We start from the raw sequence: 21,082 nt of genomic DNA, 5'->3' as shown, positions 1-21,082 counted from the left end.
AAACAGCTGGAGGAGGAGGAGGAGGAGTAGGCGGTGTGGGGGGAGGGGAAAAGTGGGAGCCATCTGGTACCTTGGTAGCTTCCGAAACGGCATCGGCCATAACGACAGAAATGGCCAGTCAATCCCAGGGTATCCAGCAGCTCCTGCAAGCCGAGAAGCGGGCGGCTGAGAAGGTGGCAGATGCCAGAAAGAGTGAGTCTCCTTATTTCTCCCTTAGGAATCTGGAAAGAAAATTGGGGGTGGAAGGACAGCAAACATTTGAGTCCTTAGGATAACCCAAGGCTGGTGGGGCGGGGGGAGGGAGGCTGGGGGCGCTTATTAGGAGGAAAGAAATGGGTGGGTGTCAGAATCTAGTTCTTGGCTGGCTGAGAGAAGGCACTAACGTTTTGGGAGGGACTGACCCCTGCTCTCACATTTTGTGTGTGGGGTCTACCCCCACTTTCAGTCCTTTCTCCTGCCTCCAGGGAAGGCCCGGCGTCTGAAACAGGCAAAGGAGGAGGCACAGATGGAAGTGGAGCAATACCGCAGAGAGAGAGAGCAGGAATTCCAGAGCAAGCAGCAGGCAGTGAGTCGTAGGGGAGGCTGGGATGGGACCCCAGGGTGCAAGTTGGTGGGTATGTCTGGTGAGGTGTGTACAGGGTGATTCCACAAGAAAATAAGGTAGTAAAGGGCTGAAGGGGACCTGATGAAGACCATGATATTGGTCAAGCTTTGTGATGTGTAAGAGAGTCTGGGAGTTTTGAACGACTTGTACAGCTTGTGGAGGTGGGGGGGATTGCCACAGTCTCTGTAGAGTATGATGATATTTGGGGTGGAGGGCAGAGTTTTATGGGCATGGGTGGTGAGGTGGTGGGGATGGTACGGTCTGTTGTAGGATGATGCTGCATGTCAGGTCCTAGGGGAGAGGGCATTATGTTGGTCTCTTCAGTGTCTAGATGTTTCCATGGATGGGAGTGGTTTTGGAGAGGGCCTTTCTTCCTGGTCTTGCTCCAGGATCCTTCCCTCCACATGCATGGATGCTTCTTTCTCTGTTTCTGCTTTCTCCTTTCTCTTTTCCACCCTTTCTCCCACCCACCAGGCCATGGGCTCCCAAGGGAATCTGTCAGCTGAGGTGGAGCAGGCTACAAGGCGCCAGGTGCAGGGCATGCAGAGCTCCCAGCAGAGAAGCCGCGAACGTGTCCTGGCCCAGCTTCTTGGCATGGTCTGTGACGTCAGGCCCCAGGTCCACCCCAACTACCGGATTGCTGCCTAGGACCCACCCTAGGGCCTGACTCCTCCTGCCAGTTCCCTCCTGCAAAGAAATCCCCAAGTGAAAATCAACTCCCACCATAATCCTTTCTCTCCCTTGCATTCCCTAAAAATTCTAGGAAGCAGGATCCAATATCCTGCTCAGACCTGCTCAGACCTGAATCTCCTTATTGTTCTTTCACTGGGAGCTTGGAAACTGCCAAGTCACCCTCACCCAGCCCCTCTGTGAAATTTGTAGCATGGAGAAGTAGGGATGCGGAAAACACTCTGACTTCAGAGCCTGGCAGGCTCGGGTCCCTCTTCTGACCCTGCCACTTGCTGGCTGGGCAACAAGAACAAGCTACTTAAACTGTAACCCCAGTGTCCGTCACAAGGTTGGAATAATAATAATAATGCAATAATGCCTACCTTGCAGGGGTGTTGCATTGATTAGGAATCATTCTATAAAGAGCCTAGCATGGTTTCCAGCATGTAGTAGCTGTGATTCAATAAATGGCAAACCTGTGATATTATTACTACTCTCTGCCCACCTTCCAAAACCTAAACACAGCTGTTTTCTCACTTCTGTCTGTGGCTTTGTAATTCTACTCATTCATTCTGTGACCCTAAAAATTCTCTAAAAAATTGGTTCTTCCCACCTCTCTTTCCCCAAAGACCTTATTATCCCTGAAAAGATGAAATGATGGCCTCATTTAGCCTCTCTTCTGTGGTTCCAGGAAGATGTTTGCATTTCTTAGCCTCTCTTTTTGTCTCTGTTAAGTTGGTCTTTCTCTTTATTGGATTTCCCCCTTTTCCTGTTTCCCCAAAGACCCATCAGATGCTTATTACTGCTTCCTGAGATCTAAAGTGATGCTGTGTCCCGCATGTGCATGGCCTTCCTTTCTACATCCTCAACACCTTACTTTACCTTTGTAACAATGAAAAAGTGTCAATAAAATAATTATGGGCAAATCAATTGCTGGGTGGAATCAGCCTCCTTTTGCTCCATCATTTCTCATTTTCAGTCACTCTTGTTCCTTGTTTATGTATTCCCCAAACACCCAAAAGGTGTTGGAGCTTTGAGAAACAAAAGCAAATGGTACATCATTTTTTCTCTAAAGTGAGAAACACGTGGCTCCTCCTTTGTGAACCTGAGGACTATAGATGGTAACTGTAGAGAAGAGCTGGGGTGTAGGAACAAGCACTCTGCCCCTTACCTTGCTTTATTTTCCTTCATAGCACCTATCGATACTTGACATGTTCATGTGTTGTCTCCCCTGTTATGTGAACTCTGTGAGGACAGGGCTGTTCACTGCTGTGTCCCCAGATCTTAGGATAGCACTTGGCACAGGACAGGCAGTTGATAAATACTGTTGAAAAAGATTAATATTGTGGGTTTGAAAAACTGCGCTTCTGTAACATCATCCTTGGATCACTGTTATTTCTTTTGGCCACAGAAAACGAGCCTACTTCACCAAGCACTTGAACCAGTGAGGTAATCTGTAGTGTGTATTTATTAACCAGACTCTTTAAGCAGGGAGTCAGGATACAGTAGAGAATAAAGAGGTGTTTACATCCTGGCTCTGTCACCTTATTAGCTGTATTACTTTGGAAATGTTGCTTTATTTCTCTGAATCTGTTTGCTTGATATAGCATGGGAATAAGGGTGCACCTTGGTGTTAAATGGTTAAGTGTGATAACAGGTAAAGGGCCAAACGTCTGTTGTCAGTTTTGTTAAGTCACATCTGACTTATGTAGCATACAAAAGCGGGGCGGGAGATATCAAATGTTTCATTCAGGAAAAAAATCCAGGCTGAACCAAGGGGCTATTGGGGGCAGGGCTAAGCACATTCTGGTAGAATTAACAACATTTGTAAAAAGTTATTTAACCCTCAAGCCCTACCGTTTATCGTTAACATTTGGGGCAGAATCTAGACCCTGTCCCCCACTCAGTGGATTCAGAACCCCTTCCTGATTCCAGCCCAGGCCCACGAACCTCAGGGCCCTTAAGGCATCAGCTACATCGGCCAACATTACTTTAGGCAAATGCCGTCCACCGGCTCCATGGCTGAGGAAAGGGTAGGAGTAGGACTCGTGAGCACGACTCACTTCCCACACCTGGGGCCGGTTGTTCCCTAGCTCCAGCGCCAACGCCCCCAGGTCACCTTGACTACCGGGCCAAGGACCCCGTGGGAACTCGAAATCCCGCCACCTTGGGTCTTCCTGCGCCCATGGAGGGGTGCCCAGAGAGAAGGCCTGCGTGGCAAGAACGTAAATGAAGAGAGAGGCGTGGAAAAGAGCAGGACAAGAGAAAAAAGATAACAATGGGGAGGATGCTAGTTTCCTTTATGCCTTTTGTTACTGGCAGTAGCGGAGAAGTTAGAAGTGGCTTAAAAATTTTTTTTTCCACACAGGCATTTTCTAAAGGCAACCCAGGAGCGCGCGGAACTATAGAACCGTGGAAGGTCCTTCTTCCGGTCCCTTACGTCTGCGCGGTCGTAAGGCGGGAGCCCGGGGTAGAGGGAAGCCGGGAACCGGAAGTGAAGGCAGGTTCCCTCCTTCGTCGCTGTTGCCGCCGCCATACGCCTTCGCCTTGCTCAGGTAAGCTTTGGCCTTCGGCACCATCCGCCTCCATCTGCGTTTCTCTGCGGCTATCCTGTCGCACGGCCTCCTGATAACCCTTGTACAGGCTATGGTCTGGTCGCTGGAGTCTGATTGGGTCGTTACTTCCATCACTTGCATCCCTCGAGATCAAGAAACTTCGGGGGGAGGTAGGGAATCCAGGGGGGCCCAATCCAAGATGGTGGCCCCGGCGCCATTGTGCTTCCTTTGCTCCTCGCTCTTTCGGTGGGCCCCTCGGTTACCTGAGAACCCAGCGACAGTGAGAGGCGGCGCTAGGCGTCTTCTGGTCCTGGGCATTTGCAGAGGGCGGGGCTCTTCCCACTTTCCCGCTTATCTCTCGGTCCGCGGTGGGAATGGAAGGAGTACCGATTTGTGGGCCTAGTTGGATTTTTCTCATCTCGGACTGCCCACCATTATCTGGAGTGTTTTCCAAATGTTTACTAGTGGTGTCGTTGTGTGTTTTCGGAAATGAGTTACACCGAGGAGTAACATAATGGTGATGGGAGGTCACTTGGTAAAGCTTCTGTTAGCCGGAACGAGGATACGTCTTTCTTAACTACTGTGTTTTTTTTAATTCATCGTATGATGGAGGAGTGGGTTTTTTCCCGGCCGAGCCATTTCTCTAAGCCTCTCTCTCCGCCATTAATTACACAAGGATTTCTTAAACGCCAGAAGGAGGTTATTGAGGAGTGGGAGGCTGGAATGCTGCGAGAGGTGGATGGCAGCCACATGATGTTTTCATTTTGAAAAGTGAGCGCTTTGCGTAATGACGACCGTAATCTATCACCCTTGACTGATGGCTGCTGTCGACACCTTGAGATTTTAGGGAAAGCACAAGGTCTTCCGTTGAGGACTTTTCGTTTTGTCACTTTCATCTCCATTCTCCATTTTAAGTCATTAATAGTATTTTGTTTTTCAAACATGTATTTTTTTTTCTTGTTACTGTCATAGACCAGGAATTTGTAAGTCGGTTTTGCCCTTCCAACTTTCCGGTTTCTGCTTCTCTGATCCTGTCTTTTTGGGAACTTATGTCCTAACCACTTCCCCTGGGCCCACTTTTCCCATTCCCTGTATTATGTTTGCCTTTCGCTTTTATGTCTTGTCCTTCTTTATTATTTTTTTTCCAGGAAAATGTTTCCTAGTTTAGGGAAAGTGGAAAGAATGTGGGGATGGAAAAGATGGTGAAGGCTCTGCTCATGACTGATGAGTTTTCTGTTTTTTTTTTCCCCAGCTCTTCTGTCAGAAACTAGTGTGTTTCTTTTCCTTTACTGTTCCTCAAGCCCCCGCTTTCCTTCTCTGTCTTCCCTTATTCTGCGTGAACTCATCCAGAGACCCCTCCCCTTCTCCCCCTGCCGGCCCAGTTATGGCAGAGAACGATGTGGACAATGAGCTCTTGGATTATGAAGATGATGAGGTGGAGACAGCAGCTGGGGGAGATGGGGCTGAGGCCCCTGCCAAGAAGGATGTCAAGGGCTCCTACGTTTCCATTCACAGCTCTGGCTTTCGTGACTTTCTGCTCAAGCCAGAGTTGCTCCGGGCCATTGTTGACTGTGGCTTTGAGCATCCATCAGAAGGTAAATTTTCTGTTGGGCATGGAGTATTCATTAGGGTCTTTAAGGATACAGGAAACAGTATGGTCATGGTCCCTCAGGTGATACAGATTTATATTCAGGATAGATCAGGAAATAAGTACCAAAAACTATTTTAGCAATAGAAGAGGTTTATATAAGTTGGTCTTTCATTCATGATAGCATGTAAGTGCTGGTGATCTAAAAGCAACTTGGAGTGGCTTTTTTTCTTGCCTGTTTTTAATTTTGTCTCTCTGACTTTTAATTTAAAATTTCCAGAGAGGAACTGGTTGGACCCTTGGGCCAGGCCAACTCTGGTCTCTGGAAACCTTTATGGCTGGTCTAAGGATGGCTGGCTTTTGGGTCAGGTACCAAGTTCTTCATTTTGTTCAAGGTTGTTGCAGGCTTATGTGCCCCAAAGCATGACAATCTAAGTATGAGAAATGGCCTGTAGCAGGCACTCAAAATTCATGGATTGCTACAGATTAAGGAACATTCAGACAGAATCAGGAGCACCTAAGGCGTCCAATTGGTAGATGCAAGAGGGTTGTTAGCAAGACTTTGGGCCCTGGAGCTGGAAGAGGCTATGTTAGAAGGAACTGGGAAGGTCTGATTTGGGAATCACTTGACTGAGAGGGCAGAGAGGTAGAAAGGGTCTGGAAATTGACAAGAACAACTTAAGAATTGAGTGGTGAGAAATGGGTTTGGCCTGGTGAAAAAGGTGGTGGAGTTCTCTGGAGACTAATTTACCTTTTTTTTCCTTACTTCTAGTCCAGCATGAATGCATCCCTCAGGCCATCCTGGGAATGGATGTCCTATGCCAGGCCAAGTCAGGCATGGGAAAGACGGCGGTGTTTGTGCTGGCTACACTGCAACAACTGGAGCCAGTTACTGGGCAGGTACACTTGGGGAGAGTGCTGGGGAAGGCATTTTGGCTAGTAATATTCAGGAAGGGTATTTTTGTCTCTGCTACATGATGCATTCAGAGCCGGGAGTGCTTGTTGTTAAGATGACCTTTATCATCCTTGACCAATAACCATGAGAGTATTCTGTAGTAATCACGGGGTTAATGATTTAGATCCAGAATTGTAGTCACCTGTGATCTGCTGGGTGTGCTTTTGTGACATACCTGGTGAAGGGGTATACTGTATGTGTGTCTCCATCTACTTCCCTCCCAGGTGTCTGTACTGGTGATGTGTCACACTCGGGAGTTGGCTTTTCAGATCAGCAAGGAATATGAACGCTTCTCTAAATACATGCCCAACGTCAAGGTAAGCCAGGGTAAAGAGACCTGGGGGAGTGAGGGTGTGGGGAGTTGGAGGCATTGGAGTCTTGTTAGATCAGCAGTCTTCACATCCCACAGGTGTTAAATAGCTATACAGAAATCTCAGTTACGTGTAGTACGTAGTAAGTTTCTGCAACTTAGGTGTATAAGAGATTTATATTCTAGGGTTCGTTTGGGTATGCATTGTACTTTCAGAGATGTCTGCTGTATTTTGATTTTGGAGAAGCTTTATAGTTTGCCTTGGTTTTAAACACGTTCTATAAATATGTTTGTGCATTGTGTAACCTTGAGATTCAGGGTGTGGTTCCCAGACCCGTGGTTTCAGTGTCATTTGGGAGCCTGTTGGAAATATAGATTGCATGAGTTCCACCCCAGTCCTACCGAGTATGAATATGTGTTCTGACAAGATCCTTGGGTAATTGGAGTTTGAGAAGCATAAACATATGCTTGATGTATATAACTTTGTACCCTCCTTGGGTGGAAAAAAAACAGTATTTTTGTTCAGATTGTTGTAATTTTCCTCATAATTGATTATTAACTTACGTGTAGAACTAGGAATGTGTGAGTAATAGCCCTAAACTAAAAGTAATTTGTTTAAAACCAAAGTAGTAAAAGTAGTATCTGTGCCTGGTAAAAGTGCATAGGTAATCCAGAGGGCCTTATAATGAAAAGATTCTGTTCTCCCGTGTAATCGTACTTCACAGAATATCACTAGTTAACTTTTTTTTTAAGTTCTGATGTTCTGTGAAACCAAGTATTAGGAGCTATTTTCTCAGTTTGTCAACTTAAAGGTCTTTTTGACTTTTTCGTGAAAGATTATTTAGCTTGTTTACACTTATTCTCCTAGAATTTGAAAACTGTATTAATTTAAATTTTTTAAATATAGTCAAAGCTGGTGTGTGTGTTATGTATGTTTGTATTCTTATATGGTCAGTTTCATTGGGGTTTACTTTCTGTCCTTTTAGCAAGCAGTCTTGTTGCTAGGTTGATTCTATAAGTTGAAAACCAGGAAACAGTTTCCATAGTTAATGACTGTGGAAACATTTGTCATTGAGCTCAGTAGAGGACTAGGATTGCACTTCTTCCTGTATAGGTCTGACTCATCACCTTGTGGACTCAAAAGAGGTTGGTCTTGGTGTCAAGATCAAATATAAATTTTCATGACATAGTCTTACTTTTCTTTCTTTTGCTCAAAATTATGCTTCAGTGATTTGTTTAAGAGGTTGGGCTAGTTCTACAGAATGTCTTACCTCTGGGTTTGTCTGGTTACTCCCTTGTGTTGTTTTAACTTGTTCTTCCCTCCCACTGTTTCCTATAAACTGAGCTTCCTTGCTTTCTTCCTCTCTTTCTCTTTCTCTCTCTCTCCCTCCCTCTCTCCCTCCCTCTCTCCCTCTCTCCCTCTCTCCCTCCCTCTCTCTCCCTCTCTCTCCCTCTTTCTCCCTCTCTCTCCCTTCCTTCCTCCCTTCCTTCCTTCCTTTGCCGCGCCATGCGGCATGTGGGATCTGAATTCCCTGATCAGGGATCGAACCCGCGCCCCCTGCGTAGGAAGCGTGGCGTGTTGACCACTGGACCGCCAGGGAAGTCCCTAAACTGAAATTTATATTTGAAAGCTTAACTGGTACAAGTTAAACATTTTTGGCTAGAATTCTTTATAGATGATGCTATGTATCCCCTGTTTTGTTGCAAACCTGCTTGTCCCACAGTTAATGGTTTTAGATTTACCCTAGAATTAGGGTCCTGACAGTCTGATCTTTCCCCCTTGAAACTAAAAAGGAGTTTTTGGTGCTATTTGAGAGAGTATAAAGGCCCAGATCCTCAACAACCATTCCCCTAATGGTTTTAACATGGAGTAGTATATTTAGCCTGAATCAGTAATTTCATAGGGTTTATGCAAAGGAGTTTAAAAATCTGGGGTCATTTAGGAAAACTTGATGTCCATGAGGTTTTTTTGGTACTTGACACTCTGGTGATTTCTTGCCGTCCTCGTTTTTACGGTGAAGCCTGGCCTTGGGGAAGGAAGATTGTTAGATTAAGTCAGAACTAAATGCTGGTCCTCACTGCCTCAATCAGCCATGTAATTTAGGGCAGGTCACTTTTGTTTCTTAGGTTTAATGTTTGGGGGATATAATAATTTTAGATTAGGTGATCTCTTATGTTCCCTTTAGCTCCGAAGTGTTCTAAGACTTGGTTTAGAGTAAACTGAAAGGATGGGAACCTTGGGGAGGTTGAATTCTTTCCTTCCTTGTGAGATACTCTTTTCTCCTGGGTTGGCAGGTCGCAGTGTTTTTTGGTGGTCTGTCTATCAAGAAAGATGAAGAGGTGCTGAAGAAGAACTGCCCGCATATCGTCGTGGGGACCCCTGGCCGCATCCTAGCCCTGGCTCGAAATAAGAGCCTCAATCTCAAACACATTAAACACTTTATCTTGGATGAATGCGATAAGATGCTTGAACAGCTCGGTGAGTAGCAGTGCTGGGACTGGGCTGGTGATCTGGGAGTTGCCTTTTGGAGCCAAATGATGTTTATTCGATACTGGAGCACTTTAGTGCCAGGACGACTCTTAATCTATCACCCATGACTGATGGCTCTGGCTTCCCTGGTCAGTCTTTGTTAGGCTTTTTAAGCATCCTTAGTGATCAAGGAGGAAGGTGTTATGTTCTTTCTTTTGGTGATGTTTATCTTTGAGAAAAGGGACTTTGCTGATCTTGGATATTAGTCACACCACTATTCTCCTTTGTAAAACCCTATAGTGGGTGTCATAGGGGAGAAACTTGAGCTGGATGAGGAGACAGTCTACTCTTTTGGCATCCTCAGCTCAGCATATATTGTCAGAATTCATAGCTGAATAGATCTCTAGACTTAAATTCTAGAATTAACGTGGAGGGTGTTTGTGGGAGTTTGTGTGGTGTGGTATTCTGGTGTGCTAAGTGGGGTTAAGGAAGATGTTTTGTAAGAACTCAAATTTGGTGAATGAGAGAGTAGGGATCGACATAGCCCCAGGGATAAGTCATTCCAAATGATCTTTGGCTATTCTAGATGGCGAGCTATAAGGTGGGCTCCAAGTAGAGATGTCATATTTGCCTGACTGGATAGGACAGTGTGATCCAGAGGAAGCATGGAATGGACTCTGACAGCTGGAATGTAATAGGTGCGCGATATTTGTAGACAGTTGGAGCTTGGGGAGAGAGGAATAGGGAGAAGGGCCTTGTAAAGCATTTTTCAAAGGACTTATCTTTGTGAGCCTCTGCAGTGGGCTTTATCCCCATTTTTTAGTTGTGGGCTTTGGGGTTTCATCTAATTTCTTGTGTGGTTAAAATACACAGCTGGACCCTGGTCCCAAATCCGTTGTTCTTTCCACTGTGTTATTCCTATGGATATGATTATATGGTGGTTGGAGAAAACAGAGTAGAGAGAGGCCTGAGGCAAATCTTCCCCTGAACCGAGACTCTTGTTTACCAACAGTCTTTACCTCATTGGTAAGCCTGTTTCTGGTCTTTGTTTACGATATATGCTTCTCTTCTACTATAGTTTCTTTTTCTTGTAGACATGCGTCGGGATGTCCAGGAAATTTTTCGCATGACCCCCCATGAGAAGCAGGTCATGATGTTCAGTGCTACCTTGAGCAAAGAGATTCGCCCAGTCTGCCGCAAGTTCATGCAAGACGTAAATACCCTTCTACCTTCTCTCCCTCCACTCCCCGCCCGCTGCCTCCTCCCCCTCCGCGCCCTCTTCCTCCAGACTCCCTTGTCCTTCAAGCGCCAAGAAGGGGGCACATGCCCATTTGGGAGTGATGACTCCTTGAAGAGACACACAGAGGCAGAGACAGTTAGTGTTAGGGTCTGCGCGGGCGCCAGGGAAACTCCGGAAGACTTGGTCGGGTTAACGTGAGAGCGGGAAGTGTTCGACTTTTTTTTTTTTAATCACAGCATTTTTGAACCTCTTCTCCCATTTGGGGGAGGGCAGGATTTTCTGCCCTACCACCCACCCATCGTCTCCTACATACTCCCTACAGCCACGCACCCTCAAGGTGGCATCAAGCATACAACCGGAGCCTTCTGCTCCCCAAACTCATAACGTGCCGGTGGCAGGAGAGCAAGAGAGGGACAGACAGATGGCAGGGCATTGTCCAAAAGAAGAGCAAACAGCACAGATGAATCCGCTCCCTCCCCACCTCCAGGGGTGGGGGCCTTTGGCACCTCAGTCCCCGAGTCCATACTCCTTCCCACCCGTACCTCCTCCTCGCACCCATCCGGAACCTTGGTTGATGTGAGCCGGCAGCAGAGAAGCACCGTGGCGCGGCGGGGGAATGCGGACGGCACCCGGCGGTGGATGGCGGCAGCGGAGGCCGCGGGGAACCTGACCAGGAAGCCGAGGACCAAACCAGCCTCTTTTTCCGTTCCCGGTTTTTTTTCCTGAACCCAAGGCGTGCCGTGTTCCCTATTTCCCTCCATTTGTGTTGGTGGGGCGGGGTGTTCTGAATGGGGTGGTAGATTTTTTTTCATTTTTTAAACACTTTTTTTTTTTTTAATACTTGGATATGGGAAAGGTAAAGTGAGGAGCTCCACTTGGATGTAACCAGGTGGGTGCTAGGGTCTGGGGCTAGGCGGGGCCGTTGTATGAGCAGTGGAGTGTGTTCTTTCCCTCCCTGCTCTGCTCCTTCCCATGGGACCAAAACTCTTCAGCTGTACTTGGGGCTCAGATTAGATCTGAAAGAAGCCATGGAACTTCTCTTTGGAAAGCCTGCCTTTGCTAGTCTGACTTCTGAGATTGGGCTTCTGGTTTTCTCCCATGACACACACATCCTTTCCCGAAATCTTGGACCCTGGAGTTTTATGTTAACTATGTCTTCAAGTTAGTGAAGAGTGCTAGGAAAGTTGGGCTTTGGAGTTGAGTTGACCCAAGGTCAATTTTCCCTTTTTTTTTTAAATGTTGCCTTCCTTCCCTTCAAGGGTTGTGTGTGTATATGTTTTGTTTTGTTTTTAAAGATGAGTGAATAACTGCTGCTCTGAATTTGCTTCTTAGCACCACTTAATGATACCTTCCACGTAACAGTATAGGTGGTTTGATTTTTAGTTGAGACCAGTCTTATCTAAAACTGTTTCCTTGTGGTCTGAGGGCAAGTTGTTGCTCATCTTGCGTAATTTTTGCTTCTCTTTTCATGGCATTTTGACTTATGTCCACTGAAGCATTCTGATCTTCCGCCTTTCTAATGGGGATATGGAAGACGTCCACCTTTCTAATAGGGATATGATTCTCGTAGTTGAGAGCATAAAATGGAGTAGTCCTTGTCCTCTCACCGATATTAAACCAGCTCTGATGGCGTTATTCTGACCTCGAGTCACTGTTTCCCATCATTTCCCAGGTGTTTGGATCATGTTCTTTCTTGGAGAATCACCTCCCATTGTTTTCTTTCCTCCACCACCACCATTTGAGGTAATGGCATCTTGCCATTGGGTGGTTGTACTGTGTCTTTTCCTCCCTGCAAAGTTTCTTTCCCGTGAAAATTTTCAGTTGGAAAATCTTAAAACTCAACTGATAGGAAGGAAATTAGATCTACTGTGGAAAAGACCACATTAAAATGTGGGTATTTTTGGGGGTGGGGTTGGGTTTCCAATCTCCTCTCTTCTCCCCATCCCGCCATGGGGTGTATTGGAGATCAACTTCCTCCACCCCCCCAGGTTTAACCCCCCCACTCTGCCCTCCTCCCGTTCCCCACCCCTTCCCTCCCCCCTCCCCCCCAGCCAATGGAGATCTTCGTGGATGATGAGACGAAGCTGACGCTGCATGGGTTGCAGCAGTACTACGTGAAACTGAAGGACAACGAGAAGAACCGGAAGCTCTTTGACCTTCTGGATGTCCTTGAATTCAACCAGGTCAGTTGTTCAAGGTCCAGTAGGGAGAATGAGCATGTCTCCAACTGTTGCAGAAACCTCTATAATATATCCTTTTATCGAGGAAACCATGTGTGTCGTGTGAAAGAGAACGGTGGAGAAAGTCTCTTAAATGAAAATTCTATTAAATGAGAGAAAAATGTCTTTTGGTGGCACTGAGCGTGAGCAAGGTGGGAACTGCTTTTCCATGGCTGGCGTAGATATTCAACAAAATAAAGCTCAAATTATAAAATCCTTGAAGAGTTTTAATAAGTTGGTGAAAGTGCAGAAATACATTAGGCCTGTTAGGTTCTTAAATTTTATTTGTTTCTTGTACTCTTTACTAAGGGAGAAGTGTTCCATCACTTTACCTGTTGTGTGATTTGCTTGCACTAAAAACTACTTTCTAGAATTAGGGTAGGTTCTTATATTTGATGTTTTGGTGAGTCGGAGTATCGGTCGTGGTCTTTCCAGACTTTAGTTCAAATTTTTACCACTCATGAGGTGGCTTCATCCTTGTCTCCTAATATGTCTGGTAATTTTAGTTCCTGTTTTCCATACCTTCTCTGCAGCATGTCTGTCTGCTCAGGAAAAATCAGAGCCAAGAGGGAAAGGCTAAGTAATATTTAGAGCAGAAGAGGAAATATGTGATGGGGACTAAGAGGAGTTCTTTTAGAAGAGTGTAATTACTGAAAACTCTTGCACGTAATCTCTCTCACACACACCCACATGGACGCACATCCCCCCCCAATCTTATACGTACACACACACACACACAGGTGGTGATATTTGTGAAGTCTGTGCAGCGTTGCATTGCCCTGGCCCAGCTCCTGGTGGAGCAGAACTTCCCAGCTATTGCCATCCACCGTGGGATGCCTCAGGAGGAGAGGTGAGTCAGAGATGGGGAAGATGCTTTGTGTCCTTGCGAGGAAAAGAGACCCTTGAGAGTGAGGAATCTCAACATTTTTCTGCTTTCCTTTCTCACAAAGGCTTTCTCGGTATCAGCAGTTTAAAGATTTTCAACGACGAATTCTTGTGGCTACCAACCTGTTTGGCCGAGGCATGGACATTGAGCGGGTGAACATTGCCTTTAACTACGACATGCCTGAGGATTCTGACACCTACCTGCATCGGGTAAGCCCCACACCCGGAAGGTATCCCAGGGTCCTCTCCCACCCCCTTAGTTTCTTTATTCATACCGTACATCTTCATCCCTCCTCTTGGGTGTCTTCCTTCTTTGGGGTCTACCAGTTCTATCATCTGTCTTCTTCCAGGTGGCCAGAGCAGGCCGGTTTGGCACCAAGGGCTTGGCCATCACGTTTGTGTCAGATGAGAATGATGCCAAGATTCTCAATGATGTGCAGGATCGCTTTGAAGTCAATATTAGTGAGCTGCCTGATGAGATAGACATCTCCTCCTACAGTGAGTAATGATCTCATGAAACTGGCTCCCCCAGTCCTTTAGGTTCTCCTTGCTCCTTAGTGGGTTTTTTCTTAAAGCCCCTGGTGCATAGTGGGCACTTGACAAATTTGTCATCTGTTTTCTTCCCCGCACCCCCATCTTGATGCCCTGTTGGGATGTTTAGTTGACCTCTTTATGGGGTCTCTTCTCATCAAATTACTTCTCATCAAAGTATTTCTTTCTTTACCCCCAGATGTATCCTCTGACCCACACACTGCACAAACATCTGCATGTGTTTCGGAAGGGCCTTTTCTACCAACCTAGCTTTTTCGTTTCCATACATTATTCTAACTGCCATGTTTTTCTTCAGTTGAACAGACGCGGTAGAGGACTCCCCACCCATTCTGGAGTGTGACAGTCTGCTCCTCTTCAGGAGATGATGCCAGGCGTGGGGGTGAAGGAGACACTGCTGCCGCCTACCCTTGACGACCCCGTGCCCCACCCCATGGCTTCCCTCTTTTGCATCGCCACCACTCCTAAACCCCCATTTCCCTGATTTGTCAGAATTTTTTTTAACAAAACTAAGAAACACATGCGTCTGTGGTGTCTGTAAGCGCTCCGTCCCTTTATTGGATTTGGGCTGAGGCTATTTTAGGGCATAATCCAGAGTAAATTCCCGTGGGGACTGTGTACACTGCTGTGGGGCGGAGGTCAGTAGGAGGTGTCAGACTGGGGGATGTTACTGAAAAGACTGCAGTGGCTTCTCACTACTTTCAAATTTCTGGCCCTTTGTGGTGGTTTCTTCCGTTTCCTTAGTGGCCTGGGAGAGGCTGGGATGTTTCTGATCGAAGGGCTGGGGAGGGTAGTGTGTGCAGTATTTCCAGCGTAGGAGGGTGAAGTGGCAACTGGTGGAAAGCTTAGGCGTCTTCTCCCAGGCTCTCTCTGTGTCTCCTCATCTGTTCCTTCAGCTTCTGGATCTTGAGCACCAGGGCCTGGGCTTCCCAGGCCCCCTCTTGCCCTTCGAGCAGGGCTTGGTACAGCTCCAACTGCTGCTCCAGCAGCTCCTCAGCTTGGGCCAGCTCAGCTGTGGGGCGGGGCCAGGGGTCCTGGGAGAGGAGGGTGTTAGGGAGAGAGCATCAGCCAGGGCAGGGGGCTGAGGCTCACTGCCTCCTTCCTGTTTTTCAGCCCCATTAGTTTAAGGTCATCTGTACTGCAGTGCCAGCAGTACATCTGGACTGCTTCCTGTCTTAGGCATAGGCCTGGGGGGAGGGGGAAAGTTAGAGATCACAGCCCAGGGGCTGTAACTGGACTTCTGTGCGACGTATGGGAAGGGGAGGACTGGCTGTCCCAACCCCCCCCTGAGAAATAATTAACTGTTGGATGAGGGGAAATGCCTGTTCAAGGACTTCGTGGACTGCAGGGAGGGAGGGGTGTAGGTAAAGGGTGCTCTGAGGTCTGGAGTGGGGTGGGGGTGCTGGGGAACTGAGGAACTAGGCAGCATGCTCTAGGGGTGGCGGTAGTGTCTGCATCCAGCTGGCCTGTGGTACAGGGTGAGATGGAGGGGATTCCCTGCCCCCAGTACAAATTTGCCCTCACGCTCTCCACCCTCACTCTTGGCGCCACTTACCCTGGAAGGTGACGTCTGCCCAGTGCCTGTGGAGCTCGTCTTTTCTGTGCTTGCCTTGGGACCCTGGGAGCAGCACCTCCAGGAGCCCTGGAGTGCTGGGGGCCAGGATGGTAGGAGGAGGCGACGGCAGCAACTTCGGGAGAGCCAGGGCAAAGGGAGAACCATGGCTGGGGAGGCAAGGAGCTGTCTGAGCCACCCAACAGCCACCAGGAACTGGCTCGCTCCAGGCTGTGGCCTCGCTTCAGTGCCTGGCCCTGCCCCTGCCCTGCTCTGCTGCACCCACCCGCCTTCTAAGCTGGCCCCAGACAGAGTCCAGGAACTCATGTTCCCTGGTGTGAGAATGTTCCTGCCAGGTTAGGCAGAACTTGCTTTAGAACTCTGGTCCCCAGCCTGCTGCATGTCTTGTGTCTGTTTTTCTTAGCACTGTGTGTTTTCTCATTCCTCTAAAATCTGCAAGGTAGAAATTGCATTACTGGTTGGCAGATGAGGAAATGCTCAGAGAATTTCGTTCAGCACTTGCTCAATTCAGTAAGTATGGGCTGGGGCCAGCTCTGGGCCGGATGTGCTCAAGGCTCCACAGCTGGTTGGTGGAAAAGCCAGGAATATTCACCCCCAGGTCTACCTGACTTGAAAGCTCATACCCGTTGACCTGGCTCAAGTATTGCTTCTCCCTCTGTTTCCCTTTCCTCTTCTTACTGGCCCAGAGAGAGCTTTTTCCTTGTCCCCGTTGTACGTTGCACATCGTCAGGGTTTACCTTCTCTGGTAAGTCTGGGCACTGTACACTGGTACCGGTTTCAAGCTTTGTTGAACTGGTGAGCCCTCCCATCAGATCTGCACTAGAACAAAAGCCTTGTGCACCCACTGTGTGAGCCTTAGGTATACATATCGGACTTCCTGCAGTGTGTCCTGCGATGTCCTGTTGTGGATGGAGGGCACAGCCACACCTCTGTGGCTCAGAAGGGGGTGGATGGTTCCAGCTTCGACCTAGGAAAAGATAGGTCCTCAGACCTATCTTTTCCTAGGTCGAAGAAACTAACACATGCCTCAGAAAGCAAGGTTGCTGGAGAGTGGACAGCTGCTAACCAGCTTGCTATCTGGGACATCACACTGAATTTGCAGGGAAGATGGCCTCTGCCATGGTGTGGGGGTCCAGGAACCAGAGAGGAAGGCCTTCCTGCAGGTCAGTGGTTCTTGAACTTGAGAGACTGAAGCACCTTTGGATGAGGTCAGAGACCTCACGTTCCCCATTAGCTGGCAGGTTCCCATTTTTCAGTGGAAAAAGAGAATCCCTGTAAAATTCTGGAAGAGAGAAGCTTTCCTTCTTGTCTCTCAGTGATAGGGTTATACATGGTTCATTTTTGAACTGCAATGTATGCACAGGCTAAAGTCTTACGTATTGGGACATAAGAGGCCCAAACTACTGTTGTTACAGTTAAGGGAAACTAGTATACGATTAAACAGCCCACAACATTCAACATTGAAGTGAAACTAACCACATTTATAAATTAAAAGCAAGATTAGCAGCTGTTAAGAAAATAAATGAAACTTGTGTAAGGCAATCTAAATGATGCACAAATAACGAAGTATCCTTCCTGAAAATTAGACATTTCAACCATCTGAGTTTTTATTTATTTATTTGGCTGCACTGTGTCTTAACTGAGGCATGTGGCATCTTAGTTGTGGCATGCAGGATCTAGTTCCCTGACCAGGGATTGAACCTGGGACCCCTGCATTGGGAGCATGGAGTCTTAACCACTGGACCACCAGGGAGGTCCCAACCATCTGAGTTTCTATTTCAGGTTATGAACTCCAAAATGGACTAACATCCAATAACTTGTAGTGTGCAGTCCTAAGCTGTGAATTGTAATAGAGTCTGTGGATTTGGCTTTGTTCGTCTGTGAGAACTAAAGAAAAGACTGGTATTTGGATCAGTTCAAATGTATTGGATGAGCTGTGGATCTCATAGTCATGGAAATGAAGGGATGAAGATAGATAAATGTAAACCTAGATTTGTTACTGTATATATTTATTTTTGTTATTCCTGTATCTAATAGTCTTTCTTTCTTTATATAATAAGTTTTATTTATGTTTAGTAGTCTTTTTTTTAATTATTTATTTTTATTTATTTATTTTTGGCTGCACTGAGTCTTCATTGCTGTGCATGGGCTTTTTTCTAGTTGCAGCGAACAGGGGCTACTCTTTGTTGCGGTGGTGCGTGGGCTTCTCATTGCAGTGGCTTCTCTTTTTGCGGAGCATGGGCTCTAGGTGCGTGGGCTTCAGTAGTTGTGGCACGTGGGCTCAGTAGTTGTGGCTCTTGGGCTCTAGAGCGCAGGCTCAGTAGTTGTAGTGCATGGGCTTAGTTGCTCTGTGGCATATGGGATCTTCCTGGACCAGGGCTTGAAACTGTGTCACCTGCATTGGCAGGCAGATTCTTAACCACTGTGCCACCAGGGAAACCTTGCATTTATTTTAAATGAAAAAATTTTTATTGAGGTATAGTTGATTTACAATATTATGTTAGTTTCAGGTGTACAACATAGTGATCCAAAATTTTTATAGATTATATTCAATTTAAAGTTGTTACAAAGTAACGGCTATTTTTCCTTTGCTGTATAATACATCCTCGTAGCTTATTTATTTTATACATAGTAGTTTGTACCTCTTATTCCCTTACCCCTATCTTGCCCCTCCCCGTTTCCCTCTCTGCATTGGTAGCCACTAGTTTGTTTCTATGCCTGCTGTTTCTGTTTTGCTATATTCATTCGTTTGTTTTATTTTTTAAATTCTACATATAAGTGATAACATACAGTATTTGTCTTTCTCTGGCTTATTTCACTAAACATAATACCCTCCAGGGTCATCCACGTTGTTGTAAATGGCAAATTTTCATTATTTTTAATGGCTGAATAGTATTCCATTCATCTGTTGATGAACACTTAGGTTGCTTCCATATCTTGGCAATTGTAAGTAGTGATGCTCTGAACGAACAGTGGGGTGCATGTATCTTTTTGAATTAGTGTTTTCATTTTCTTTTTTTTTAATTGGAGTATAGTTGCTTTACAATGTTGTGTTAGTTTCTGCTGTACAGCAAAGTGAATCAGCCACACGTATATATATATATCCCCTATTCCTTGGATTTCCTTCCCTTTTAGGTCACCACAGAGCATTGAGTGTTTTCATCTTCTTTTTTAAAAATAATTAATTAATTAATTTGGTTGCGCTGGGTCTTAGTTGCGGCAGGCAGGCTCTTTAGTTTCAGCTCACGGGCTCCTTAGTTGTGGCACACGGGCTCCCCAGTTGTGGCATGCGAACTCTTAGTTGTGGCATGCATGTGGGATCTAGTTCCCTGACCAGGGATCGAACCCGGACCCCCTGCATTGGGAGCTCGGAGTCTTATCCACTGTGCCACCAGGGAAGTCCCCATATGGTAGTTCTATTTTTAGCTTTTTGAGGAAACTCCATACGCTTTTCCACAGTGGCTGTACCAATTTACATTCCCATCAACAGCATACAAGTGTTCCCTTCTCTCCACATCCTCACTAACATTAGTTATTTGTTGACTTTTTGATAATAGTTATTTTGACAGGTATGAGGTGATAGCTTATGGTGGCTTTGATTTGCATTTCTCTGATGATTAGCAGTGTTGAACATCTTTTCATGTGCCGGTTGGCCATCTGTATGTCTTCTTTGGAAAAATGTCTATTCAGGTCTTCTGACCATGTTTTAATTGGATTGTTTGTTTTTTGATGTTGAGTTGTATGAGCTGTTTATGTTTTATATATTAACCCCTTATCAGTCACATCAATATTTTCTCCCATTCATTAGGTTGTCTTTTTATTTTGTTGATGGTTTCATTTCCTCTGCAAAAGCTTATGAGTTTTGGACTTCCCTGGTGGCGCAGTGGTTAAGAATCTGCCTGCCAATGCAGGGGACACGGGTTCGAGCCCTGGTCTGGGAAGATCCCACATGCTGCGGAGCAACTAAGCCCGTGTGCCACTACTACTGAGCCTGTGCTCTAGAGCCCGTGAACTACAACTACTGAGCCTGTGCGCCACAACTACTGAAGCCCGCACGCCTAGAGCCTGTGCTCCGCAACAAGAGAAGCCACCTCAACGGGAAGCCCGTGCACCACAACGAAGAGTAGCCCCCACTCGCTGCAACTGAGAAAGCCTGCACATAGCAATGAAGACCCAATGCAGCCAAAAATAAATAAATAAATAAATATTTTTTTAAAAAAAAGCTTATGAGTTTTGGGACTTCCCTGGTGGTCCAGTGGCTAAGACTCTGTGTTCCCAATGCAGGGAGCCTGAGTTCGATCCCTGGTCGGGGAATTAGATCCCACATGCTGCAACTAAGAGTTCGCATGCTGCAACTAAAGATCCCGCATGCTGCAACTAAAGATCCCGCATGCCACAATGAAGACTGAAGATCTGGCGTGCCGCAACTAAGACATGGCGCAGCTAAAAAGATAAATAAATATTAAAAAAAAAAAAAAAGCTTATGAGTTTTGGGAATTCCCTGGCAGTCCAGTGGTTAGGACTCGGTGCTTTCACTGCTGCCACTAGGCGTGACCAAAAAAAAAAAAAAAAGAGCTTATGAGAGTTTAATTAGGTCCCACATGGTTATTTTTGCTTTTGTTTTGTTTCCTTTGCCTTAGGAGACAGATCTGAAAAAATATTGCTACTATTTATGTCGGAGGGTGTTCTGCCTGTCTTCTCTTCTAGGAGTTTTATTGTTTCAGGTCTTACATTTAGGTCTTAAATCCATTTTGAGTTGTTTTTTATATATGGTATGAGGAAATTTTCTAATCTCATTCTTTTACACGTAGCTGTCAGTTTTCCCATCACCACTTGTTGAAGAGACTGTCTTTTTTCCATTGTATATTCTTGCCTCCTTAGTTGTAGATGAACTGACTAGATGTGTGAGTTTATTATGTGTCTGTTTTTGTGCCAGTACTATGCTGTTTTGATTACTGTAGTTTTGCAGAATAATCTGAAATGAGGGAGCATGATACCTCCAGCTTTGATCTTTTTTCTCAAGATTGCTTTGGCAGTTTCGGGTCTTTTGTGGTCCATATAAATTTTAGGATTATTTGTTCTAGTTCTGTGTGTCCCATAGATTTTGGATCATTATGTTTTTGTTTCAATAGTCTCTAGGTATTTTTAAATTTTTCCTTTGATTTCTTCGGTGATCCATTAGCATGTTGTTTAGCTTCCATGTGTTTGTGTTTCTTGCAGATTTTTTCTTGTAGTTGATTTCTAGTCTCCTTTGTTGCCTCATTTTGGCTAACTTGCTGTTTTTGTTTCTATGTATCTGATAGATTGGTTACATTTCCTGATCTTGGAAAAGTGGCCTTTTGTAGGAGACATTATGCATCCCAGCTGTGCACTCCTCTCTGGTCACCAGAGCTATATGCTCTAGGGGTGCCCCCTATGTGGACTGTGTGAGTCCTTCTGTTGTGGTGGGCTGACTACTGTGGACC

The 21,082-nt window shown here is 46.1% G+C and overlaps 3 protein-coding genes and 3 non-coding genes across 6 annotated transcripts; 4 read left to right on the top strand and 2 right to left on the bottom strand.

Moving 5' to 3' along the window:
* The first annotated feature begins 23 nt into the window (after positions 1 to 23).
* ATP6V1G2 (ATPase H+ transporting V1 subunit G2) lies at positions 24 to 1,655 on the top strand. Its single transcript, XM_059938330.1, has 3 exons — positions 24 to 192; positions 465 to 565; positions 1,079 to 1,655. The coding sequence occupies exons 1-3, from the start codon at positions 111 to 113 to the stop codon at positions 1,250 to 1,252; spliced, it is 357 nt and encodes a 118-aa protein (XP_059794313.1). The 5' UTR covers positions 24 to 110; the 3' UTR covers positions 1,253 to 1,655.
* Positions 1,656 to 3,894: 2,239 nt separating this feature from the next.
* DDX39B (DExD-box helicase 39B) lies at positions 3,895 to 14,565 on the top strand. The gene is made up of 11 exons (XM_059938325.1): positions 3,895 to 3,998; positions 5,081 to 5,423; positions 6,189 to 6,316; positions 6,596 to 6,688; positions 8,977 to 9,160; positions 10,246 to 10,364; positions 12,443 to 12,574; positions 13,351 to 13,460; positions 13,561 to 13,705; positions 13,846 to 13,993; positions 14,343 to 14,565. The coding sequence occupies exons 2-11, from the start codon at positions 5,213 to 5,215 to the stop codon at positions 14,357 to 14,359; spliced, it is 1,287 nt and encodes a 428-aa protein (XP_059794308.1). The 5' UTR covers positions 3,895 to 3,998; positions 5,081 to 5,212; the 3' UTR covers positions 14,360 to 14,565.
* Positions 4,574 to 4,651, top strand: LOC132375483 (small nucleolar RNA SNORD83). The gene has a single exon (XR_009506033.1). It is a non-coding gene; the product is annotated as a small nucleolar RNA SNORD83 (small nucleolar RNA).
* Positions 9,212 to 9,288, top strand: LOC132375484 (small nucleolar RNA SNORD83). Its single transcript, XR_009506034.1, has one exon. It is a non-coding gene; the product is annotated as a small nucleolar RNA SNORD83 (small nucleolar RNA).
* An 8-nt stretch (positions 14,566 to 14,573) lies between the features above and the next one.
* Positions 14,574 to 15,982, bottom strand: MCCD1 (mitochondrial coiled-coil domain 1). The gene is made up of 2 exons (XM_059938328.1): positions 15,600 to 15,982; positions 14,574 to 15,078 (listed from the first exon to the last, which is right to left on the bottom strand). The coding sequence occupies exons 1-2, from the start codon at positions 15,921 to 15,923 to the stop codon at positions 14,890 to 14,892; spliced, it is 513 nt and encodes a 170-aa protein (XP_059794311.1). The 5' UTR covers positions 15,924 to 15,982; the 3' UTR covers positions 14,574 to 14,889.
* A 1,315-nt stretch (positions 15,983 to 17,297) lies between these two features.
* Positions 17,298 to 17,370, bottom strand: TRNAW-CCA (transfer RNA tryptophan (anticodon CCA)). Its single transcript has one exon. It is a non-coding gene; the product is annotated as a tRNA-Trp (tRNA).
* Between the last annotated feature and the right edge of the window lie 3,712 nt (positions 17,371 to 21,082).

Source organism: Balaenoptera ricei, chromosome 11, assembly GCF_028023285.1.
Source record: "Balaenoptera ricei isolate mBalRic1 chromosome 11, mBalRic1.hap2, whole genome shotgun sequence".
In the NCBI taxonomy this organism is placed as follows: domain Eukaryota; kingdom Metazoa; phylum Chordata; class Mammalia; order Artiodactyla; family Balaenopteridae; genus Balaenoptera; species Balaenoptera ricei.
This window is presented reverse-complemented; position numbering and strand designations above follow the sequence as displayed.

What these genes read in the sequence shown, in the direction of transcription:
- ATP6V1G2 (XM_059938330.1), top strand. Translation starts at nt 111, where the DNA reads ATGGCCAGTCAATCCCAGGGTATCCAGCAGCTCCTGCAAGCCGAGAAG. An exon ending in GGTGGCAGATGCCAGAAAGA is followed by an intron (nt 193 to 464) that starts GTGAGTCTCCTT and finishes TCCTGCCTCCAG; the next exon opens with GGAAGGCCCGGCGTCTGAAA. An exon ending in TCCAGAGCAAGCAGCAGGCA is followed by an intron (nt 566 to 1,078) that starts GTGAGTCGTAGG and finishes CCCACCCACCAG; the next exon opens with GCCATGGGCTCCCAAGGGAA.
- DDX39B (XM_059938325.1), top strand. Translation starts at nt 5,213, where the DNA reads ATGGCAGAGAACGATGTGGACAATGAGCTCTTGGATTATGAAGATGAT. An exon ending in TAAGATGCTTGAACAGCTCG is followed by an intron (nt 9,161 to 10,245) that starts GTGAGTAGCAGT and finishes TTTTTCTTGTAG; the next exon opens with ACATGCGTCGGGATGTCCAG. An exon ending in ATGTCCTTGAATTCAACCAG is followed by an intron (nt 12,575 to 13,350) that starts GTCAGTTGTTCA and finishes ACACACACACAG; the next exon opens with GTGGTGATATTTGTGAAGTC.
- MCCD1 (XM_059938328.1), bottom strand. Translation starts at nt 15,923, where the DNA reads ATGAGTTCCTGGACTCTGTCTGGGGCCAGCTTAGAAGGCGGGTGGGTG. An exon ending in GGCAGACGTCACCTTCCAGG is followed by an intron (nt 15,079 to 15,599) that starts GTAAGTGGCGCC and finishes CTCCTCTCCCAG; the next exon opens with GACCCCTGGCCCCGCCCCAC.